The sequence below is a fragment of the Pinus tabuliformis genome, chromosome J (genome assembly GCF_031772625.1).
Source record: "Pinus tabuliformis cultivar Carrire ecotype Pingquan chromosome J, CPIR1, whole genome shotgun sequence".
Taxonomy (NCBI): Eukaryota; Viridiplantae; Streptophyta; class Pinopsida; order Pinales; family Pinaceae; genus Pinus; species Pinus tabuliformis.
In genome coordinates this window covers 146,473,419-146,482,199 of record NC_142295.1, presented here as the reverse complement: position 1 = coordinate 146,482,199, position 8,781 = coordinate 146,473,419, and the positions used below count along the sequence as shown (strand labels likewise).

The 8,781-nt window shown below is 39.3% G+C and overlaps 1 protein-coding gene across 1 annotated transcript; it reads right to left on the bottom strand.

Annotated features, from left to right (window-relative positions):
* Positions 1–679: 679 nt before the first annotated feature.
* LOC149226058 (uncharacterized) lies at positions 680–1,384 on the bottom strand. Its single transcript, XM_089380090.1, has one exon. It carries the CDS (start codon positions 1,382–1,384, stop codon positions 680–682), a length of 705 nt encoding a protein of 234 aa, XP_089236216.1.
* Between the last annotated feature and the right edge of the window lie 7,397 nt (positions 1,385–8,781).

Genomic DNA, 8,781 nt, shown 5'->3' with positions numbered 1-8,781 from the left:
CTCAGAACAATCCGCACTCTTCCTGTTGGTAACTCCGGTTTATGGATGTCCTCCCTCCTTCAGTTTCCCCTTCCTTCATTCTTTTTCTTCCTCCCTAGCCCCCTTCAAAAAAAATTCTCTGTGGTTTATATCATGTTTCTTGGTGGTGGCCGCCCTCCCACCAGCAGCCCACCACTTTGCCTCCTCATGACACCCTTCCATGTCATGTAATTAATATGTTTCTTTTATGATTTAATAAAAATACTTCTTTTTAATATAAAGATCCTAAGGTTATACTAAGTACTCTTCCTTTAATTAATTTATTATATATATTTTTAATCATTTTATTAATTTATTATTAATCTAAAATATATAATTTTTTTCCCTTGGGAAAAAGTCGTAATTTCTATTAAGATTAAGAAATTACATTTTGTATATGCCGAAGCATTCGAGTATTGGCAGATCTGCCCAACATATTCTGGCTGCAGTGCTGTATAAACAAAATTTAAGCAGTTGTCTCCTCGCAGGGAGCAGTCTAATAACTGTATACTATCAGTGTTCAAATATAAGATTCTTTTGCTCTACGCAGAGAGCCATATATAACTGTTATGTCAAAATAAAGTGTTGTTCAAAAACTAAACATAGTGTAGATCTATAGTTATATTCATCAAAAAGACAAAAGTAGATCTGTAATTGGGCTTTAGTGCCCATTATCCATCTGATCATCAAAGGGTCGATGATAATGCTGATAGAATGACCCTTCGATTTCCTCCTGTATCAGCCAATTGTCTCCTTGCCTGTGCGCTGCCTCTTTGGAGATATGATCAGCGATGGTGTTTTGTTCCCTGTAGATGTGACGACAAGCAAAAGATTCAAAGGAAGTAATCAGACGCTTTGCCTCATCTAAAATGTGCCTCAATGTAAATGCATGACAATGTGATGAATCAGTCAGCCAATTGCAAACAATTTTGGAATCTCCAAACAGCTGAAGATGTCTACATTGTTTTTGAATGGCAAAGTGAATGAGGTATTTGGCTGTGCATAATTCAGAGAAATTATTAGTTCCTCTACCTAGGGGGATTTGAATTTTGTAGCTGTGTGTGTCTGTGATATATAATACAGCTCCTCCCCCACAACCCACTTCTTGTGCAGACCCGTCGAAGAAAGCCCATGGTTTTGTTTTGTCAATGTCCAAGGGTTTTAGGATGCGAACAGGTCCCGGGTTATTATCCTCAGGAATCAAGTTATAATCTGCAATGGTGTGTTGAAGGATGGTAGGCCAGTGTGGGGCTCGAAGGTTAAAGATTGCCTGATTCCGGGCAATCCATATCGCCCAGCATGCAAGAAGAGGGATATTGGTGGCCTTTCCAGAATGTTCACGGTTCCAATTTTCCCATGCTTCCATTATACTGCTTCCATGCCAAGTATTCAGCTGCGGAATGTGGGATAAAATATATAATTATATAGCCATCTTTAGGATTTAGCTTAATTTTAACATCTATCTTTTATAGTTATGTTTATGTTTTACATTTTAAAATTTAGTATTTACCCATTAATCATGATATATTAAACAATATGGGTGTTGATGGGTGAGTAGAACTTCTATTCTAAGAAGTGTCATGATATTTAATACTTATAGTTAATTTAGTATATAAATACGAGTGCAGTGTATGCGACACATGCATATGTAGCTATCATATGCATGCATCGTATGCCTGCTATTATTCTTGTGTTCTCTATATTTATAGATAGGTCATTACATATACTCCCCCTTCAGAAAACTTCGTCTCGAAGTTAGAGTTTTTATTTTATATTATTACTTATGATAGCAATTAGTACATTCTTCTTAGGATTGTGCATCGAGGTTAAATTATTATTTAATGTGAAGACACTATAAAATTGGTGTTTTGAATACTTTTAGGTTTACAACTTTAATGAACATGTCTTACTTCAATCAGGTCCCCAAGCTATTATAAAATCATCCTATCCTTCCTAATCTCTTCCGCCCCATCCTATCCGTCCTCTACTGGAGTATGCCATGGTGTCAGTTATTCTGACCTAACCATTCATAAACTCTAAGGATGACAGTGTCGGCTATACCGACCTAATCCCCAGTAGGCAAGCAGCAATGCATAAGAACCGTTGGATCGATCAATGAGCAAAAGATGAAAGACGGAGATCTTATCATGGGGGCTGAAGATAATAGATGGATGAACAGGGTTAACGAACAAGATGAACGACGAAGATCTTATTGCGACCGATTTAGTGAATAGGTGAACGAACAGGGTAACGAAGCAGATGAACGATGGAAATCTTATCGCGAGGAATTAAGTGAATGGATGGATGAACAGGGTAACGAAGCAGATGAACGGCAGAGATCTTATCACGACGAATTAAGTGAATGGATGGACGAACTGATTAATCGGCAGATGAATGGAAAAGATTGTATCGTGGGAAGAAAACGTGCGAAAATGACGGAGCGAGTTTCGAAGGTGGTAAGCAGTTTCTCGTGCGCCCTCAAAGCTGTAAGCTATATTTCTGAATTTCATGCGATTAACCTAACTGAGCGACATGTAGCATGAGAAAACCACTTTTTTCGCGTGCTCTCAGGAAGATAATGGATGTGCAAGAATCCGCACGAGATTGCGCGATAGTCGTTGGATCAGGCTAGATAGATCGATGGTGGAGATTGGGGCGCATAAAGTATTGAGGTGACGCGATAGCCGTTGGATCAAGAGACAGATCGACAATGGAGGTTAGAGCACATAAAGTAGGTGGAAGACTTCACGTGCGATGGTCGTTGGGTAAACTAATGGATCAAACAGTGATTGGTTAGGTTTGTTGTGGATTGGACGGTAAGGAAACGATGCATGAAGAACATGTTGAAGGAGATTTCAACTGAAAACGACAGAAAAAACCAGTGAGGGTGAGGGTGGACCGAGAGTAATGGAAAAAGACGACAGTGAAGCGAAACAAGTAACTGCATCAAACAACAAACTCCAAAGCTCGTGCGAGAACTAGAAACCTGTGTTTTTGGGGTTGCTGAAGGGTCTCTTCGTCAAGTCATGGTCCCAGAGGGAGGAGGTGAGGGCGAGACACCTGTGGACAACCTTATGGTGATCTTTTCCTCATAGCTAACCTACTAACTGAAAGAAGGCACAAATAGAAGTAAACTAACACACAAATGATCTACTCTACGCTATTGTACTGGGAATGCAGTTGCTTAGGCAAATGAATAATTAAACCATAAATCTATGCTATACTGTTGTAATGAAAATGCAACTATTTAAGCAAATTAACAGAAAACCATGAATCTATGCTATACTACTGTAATGGAAATGCAACTATTTAAGCAAATGAACAGAACCAGGAAGCTACTTAAGAAAATGAACAGAACCAAGAATCTATGCTATCATACATGTACAATAAAGAGGAGCTTTGGCTGCTCGGGTTGGGCCCTAACCTAAGAGCTTTGGCCCTCTGAGTTAACTCTGTGCTAGCTCAAAACAGAACTCATCTTTATTATAAAAACCATGGATTACATAACAAAACTGTCACAAGTCTTGCAGCTCAGAAATAAAGTAGAGTTTTACAATAAAAATCTGAATCCTACTGAGGTCCTAAGCCTCTCTACTTATACATCTGAAGTCTCCAACAACTTCCTTCCCAATTAGGGAGGCTTGGCTCCCCACTCAAGATAAACTGGTTTCTATCACTTTCACTTGCTCGACTGTCTTTTAGTCTCCATGATTTGGATATTTGCACTTTGAGCTAATGGAGGAATATTCGAATGGAGGGGTAGTAGATGAGGAGGATTTACCTCCTATAATTCCTCTCCCTTGTCCAATTCGAGTTTTGACCAAGGTCTTTGCCATAGTTCCTTGCTTTTATCCTTTATTCCTACATTACATGCACATTAGACCATAAAGCAAAATATCCAACTCTAACTCATCTCATAAACAAAATATAATCAAAAGTATGCAATAAGTTGTGAGAATAGTTGGTTTGACTAAGCTAGGAGGTGAATTAAAGCCCACATAATTGCCCAATAATGAGGCTCATCATCACCCCTACTGAAAGTGTTGCTCATCCTTTGAGCAACTTAGTCAATGTCCATGTCCTTCATGGCTCTGGTAGCCTCTCTGACATCCCATGCTTCTACTGTGGTCTCTTCTTCTTCTTTATAGAAGCCTGCTTTCCTTTCTACTTCTTCCCACTGCCTCTTTTCGTCTTCTTCTTTTCTCCCTTCTAGCATCCCTAGGAGTAGCGAGGGACTGAGTTTTAGGCCTATCCAATTTGAACTTCAACCTTTGCATTGATTGCTTATAAATAGGTGTCCTGTTGAGCGCCTCTCTCAACCTTTGAGGGAAGTGATATTCTCTGATCTTCAAGCTGTGTGGTAGTGCGTTCCATCTCCTTTAGCAGGCATGTATATTATCATCTCTTAGCAGCCTAAACATATCCTCAAAATGTGAAATTGCTTGCTCTTGGGCAGCAAGATATCTAGTTGCCAGCTCAGGATCATTTGCAATTAGATTATGGGTGCTGATTAGGGCCATGGGATTTGATTGTTCAACTCTAAGAGGTTCATTTTGCTCTCTGGCCAATATTCTTTTCATATTTGTAGCCCTTGACTTCTCATGGTTCATCGATGATGCCAAAGCCATTAATTGTAGATCTCCTAGCTCTGCATTAGGATCCCAAATATTCATGTTTGTAAGGCCATGTTGTGCAAGTAAAACTCAGCGATTCTGGCCCTATCCTCTAGTGCACTTTGATCAAAAAGATCAATAAACTACCTGCAATCCTAAAATGGCATGGTGCCCCTTTGTGCTAGTGTTTTAATCTGAAATTGCAGCCATTGTTCTCTGAGGTAAAGAGCATAGGATTTAGCTGGCATCCTACACTGGATGGCCTCCAAGGAGAGGTTGGCCATACATGCTAGTTGGTTTTCCTTTTCCTGCAGTTTTCCTCTCAGGGGCCTCTGGAGACACCCTAGGTGACTCCTCCTTGTGTTCTTCCCCTTCTGTTTCAATGCCTTCTTCCTCTCTGAGAAAAGGACTAACATCATAGATCAAGGTTTTGATGTCATCCTTTGTTGGTAAGTCTCTGAAGACTGGCCATTTTATAGGGATCTTGAGGTTTGGGAGGGCATCCTCAATGAGGATTCTGATGAAACCATGGTGAGCCAACTGTTGTGAATTCACTTCCTTTAATTTTTTGTTGAAGTCTATGAGTGATTGCATCAAGAAATAGGGTATGTTGAGTCTTTGGTGAACTGGTGTTTCTACCCCAAATCTTAGTTCTTCAAGCATCCTAAAATGGTAGCCATAAACAACACTATATCTACCCTCATATGAGATATATTTGATGAGTTGGTAGCCTACCTTACTCCATGGGTATGGAAAACTGTCCCTCCTTACTCCATTTTTATCCTCTATGGGTTCTTCACCTTCTAAAAAGAATTTCCTTTTTGCCACTTGATTGTCTGCTTTGTCTTCTTTTCTCCATGTAATTCCTAGGGGAAGTGTGGTGACCCTACTGATGAAATCTAGGGTGAGATCTATAGTGAGCCCTTTAACTATAACAGTGGCATGGATTCTGTTGTGTGGAGTGAGGGAATGAGCAAATTCTTGAGAAAACATAGTTTCATGTGTATGTAATCCACTAGCTTTTTAGAGGACTTCTAGTTCATTTTCTTGTAAATGGGGATGGATTTTTAGATCCTACCTCTTTAGAATGGTGGCAGTGGACAATTCTCTTGATATTCCCTCTTGAACCCCTCTCTGCCTATCCTGTAGAATGCCCCTGTGGACTGTTCTTGTAGGAATTCTCTTGCAGAACGATGGATCCTTGCTTCCAGTGGGTGGCCAGAGTTATGAGAGCTACTTGAGTGAGGGAGTTTCAAGGAAGTGGAATGCATGAATGCATTCAAACGATGTTTTATTTCTCTTTATACCACCTCATCATTCCCACTCTTTGTAATCAGCTCCCATATTTGTTAAATCCATAGTTAACCACTTCTTGTCCTACTCCTCTATTCTTTGAGTTGACAGCAACCATGTGTGAGAGGACACCCTGGTGGCCAAGTTAACTAGCCACCTTTTCACTTACAAACCAACTACCTCGTAACCTTTACAACTTTTGATCAAATGATTTATATGAGTGAGTGAGTGGGATACTTACCTGTGGTCTCAATGCCATGCTGCAGTTTGTAAAGGACCAGAGGTGCTGCGTTGTTCATTGCTGCATGGTCATTCTTCTTCTTCCTCTGATGCCTGCTTATGGTTTATTGGATTTTGCAGGTGTCTGTCATTGAAGATCTGATGTTACTGCTACTGTGGAGCTCCTAGATCATCCTAATGAAGACTTTTTAGCTGATGATTGATATTCTGTGGGATAGGGTGATGATAATGGTTGAGGTGATTGGTTAGATTATGTCTAGTATGAATTTTGGGGACCTAACCAATCTACCATTCAGGGGATCCTGTAGAAAACACAATCTTCACCTGAATTGCAGTAATGAAGTGAAAAACAATGGAATTGATGGAGGGATGCATGGTAAGGAGTGGAAGAGATGAATATATGTGAGGCAGGGTTCCCTTTGGATATTCTCTTTTCTCCTTGATTGTCTTTCTCACCCACCTGCAAATAACAATTATGTTTTTTTTTCTTTTATTATTATTTTTTTTTTTAAAACACCTAGGCTGCCTCAGAAAGGTTTTCACCCTAGATATCTGCCCTGGGCGCCTCAAGGAAGGTTTTCACCCAGAGATCTTCTTACTCTTTTTCATATTTTTCTCATCCTTGGGCCGCCTCACGAGGTTTTCAACCCAAAGATAGGACTCAGGCGCCTCATGGAGGTTTTTCACCTAAATCCTTATTCTTTTTTCTTTTCTTTTTTCAGTGCCATGATGAGGGAGGAGCTGGAACTTGCTCCACCATCATCACTGTATTATTGATATTGTCAATGAACTCTTGTTTTGATAAAGGCCTCTTGTACATTTTCAATGGGTGTCCATTAACAAGCATTGGAATCGCTTCTTCATCTATACTTCTAATTTGCACTGAACCATTATCATGGCATCTTTCCACCACATAAGGTCTGAACCATCTTGTCCTTAGCTTGCCTTTGAAGTCTTTATCCCTAGAAGTCTTTATAATTCATCTCCCTTGTCCCATTCAAGTTTTGACCAAGGTCTTTGCCACAGTTCCTTGCTTTTATCCTTTATTCCTACATTTTTCCTTGCTTTTATCCTTTATTCCTGCATTATGTGCACATTAGACCACAAAGCAAAATATCCAACTCTAACACATCTCATAAACAAAATATAATCAAAAGTATACAATAAGTTATGAGAATAGTTGGTTTGACTAAGCTAGGAGGTGAATTAAGGCCAAGTAAGGCCCATATAATTACCCAATGATGAGGCTCATTAAAATGCGATTGCGAGATCGCAATATCGCATTTCGCAAATTGTTTCTGGTTGTTCTAATGGCATGTCAAGTTTTTTGCGAACTATGCGAAGTGCAAAATGAGATTGAAAAATGACCAGGTGATGTTATCGCAATGGGAGACCTAATCGCATATCACTCTTTTATAAAGGTTTTGTAACATGGTCATGTGGAAAAGTGTGATTTGCGATATGGATTTCATCCTTAGTTAGTTTTGCAAGGTTTTGCTAGGAATTTTCTTAGAGTTAGGGTTTTATTATCCTAAGCCTAAAAAAATTTAGAATGGTCCCCATTTACAACTCTAAGCCTAGCTATTGTTTGTTATAAATGGGGGGGTTGTTTCGTAGTACAACAAGATCCTATGAAAAAAATCAACAAAGCTAGACTCAAAAGATTTAAAGTCAATGATTTTTCCGAAAGAAGAAACCCTAGCTCAAGGAAGAAAAGGAAACCAACATGTTGATAATGAGAATGAGGATAATGAGTTTGTAGATGGATGGATGAAGCCAATTATCAAGAGGGATATTCTCTACAATCCTCAAAAGATAAGTACTTTTTATCTCTCTTCCTTGATTATTATTTTTTGTTATTAGTTAGTCTCATGTCTTTGTTTCTTTTGTTAGGTTATAATCATTCTTCCATGGGCCTCCTAGTGAGGATTGCAGCTACATCGAGAAGGCTACCAAGGAAATGGAAATTGGTGGAAGTATTGGAAGAATGAAGCAAAATTTGTGGCAAGAAGATTCTCCGAAGGCCAGTGATTTGCGGAGGGAGAAATTGTATAGAAATTTATAATCGTACATGATGACCGAAAGAGCTCCTATTTTTGAGGGAGCATGCAAGCCAACAAGTTTGAAGGGTGTCATTGTGCCAAGACATATGGAAAGTTAGTGATGACTTCAAAGTAGATTTACAAGATCAATAATTTGGTAGATGGTAGCATAGAGAAGTACAAAGCAAGGATTCTCCCAAGAAGAGGAGAGGACAATGAACATATGTTTGCTCTAGTTGTCAGGAAGAAGAAGTGTACAAGGAAAAACCTTTGGACTTTGAGGTACATAAGAGGGGATCTCATGTTTGCAAACTAGAGAAAGCTTTGTATGGATCTCTATCTTAATATGCATATCTAAGAAAATTTGGTTAATCTTGTTTCTGATGAGAGTGGAAGGACTCACTTGTCAGAGGGAGCAACAAATGGAAACAAGATTTTCTTCCATGATAGAGGGAGTATTCATGACAAATGGAGTTGATCTCTAGGGATGAAGGATTTTGGTTGGATGTATTACCTCTTGGGACTAGAAGTGTGGTAGAAGCTAGGTGAGATCTTCCTTAATCAAAAGGAAGTGT

What these genes read in the sequence shown, in the direction of transcription:
- LOC149226058 (XM_089380090.1), bottom strand. Translation starts at nt 1,384, where the DNA reads ATGGAAGCATGGGAAAATTGGAACCGTGAACATTCTGGAAAGGCCACC.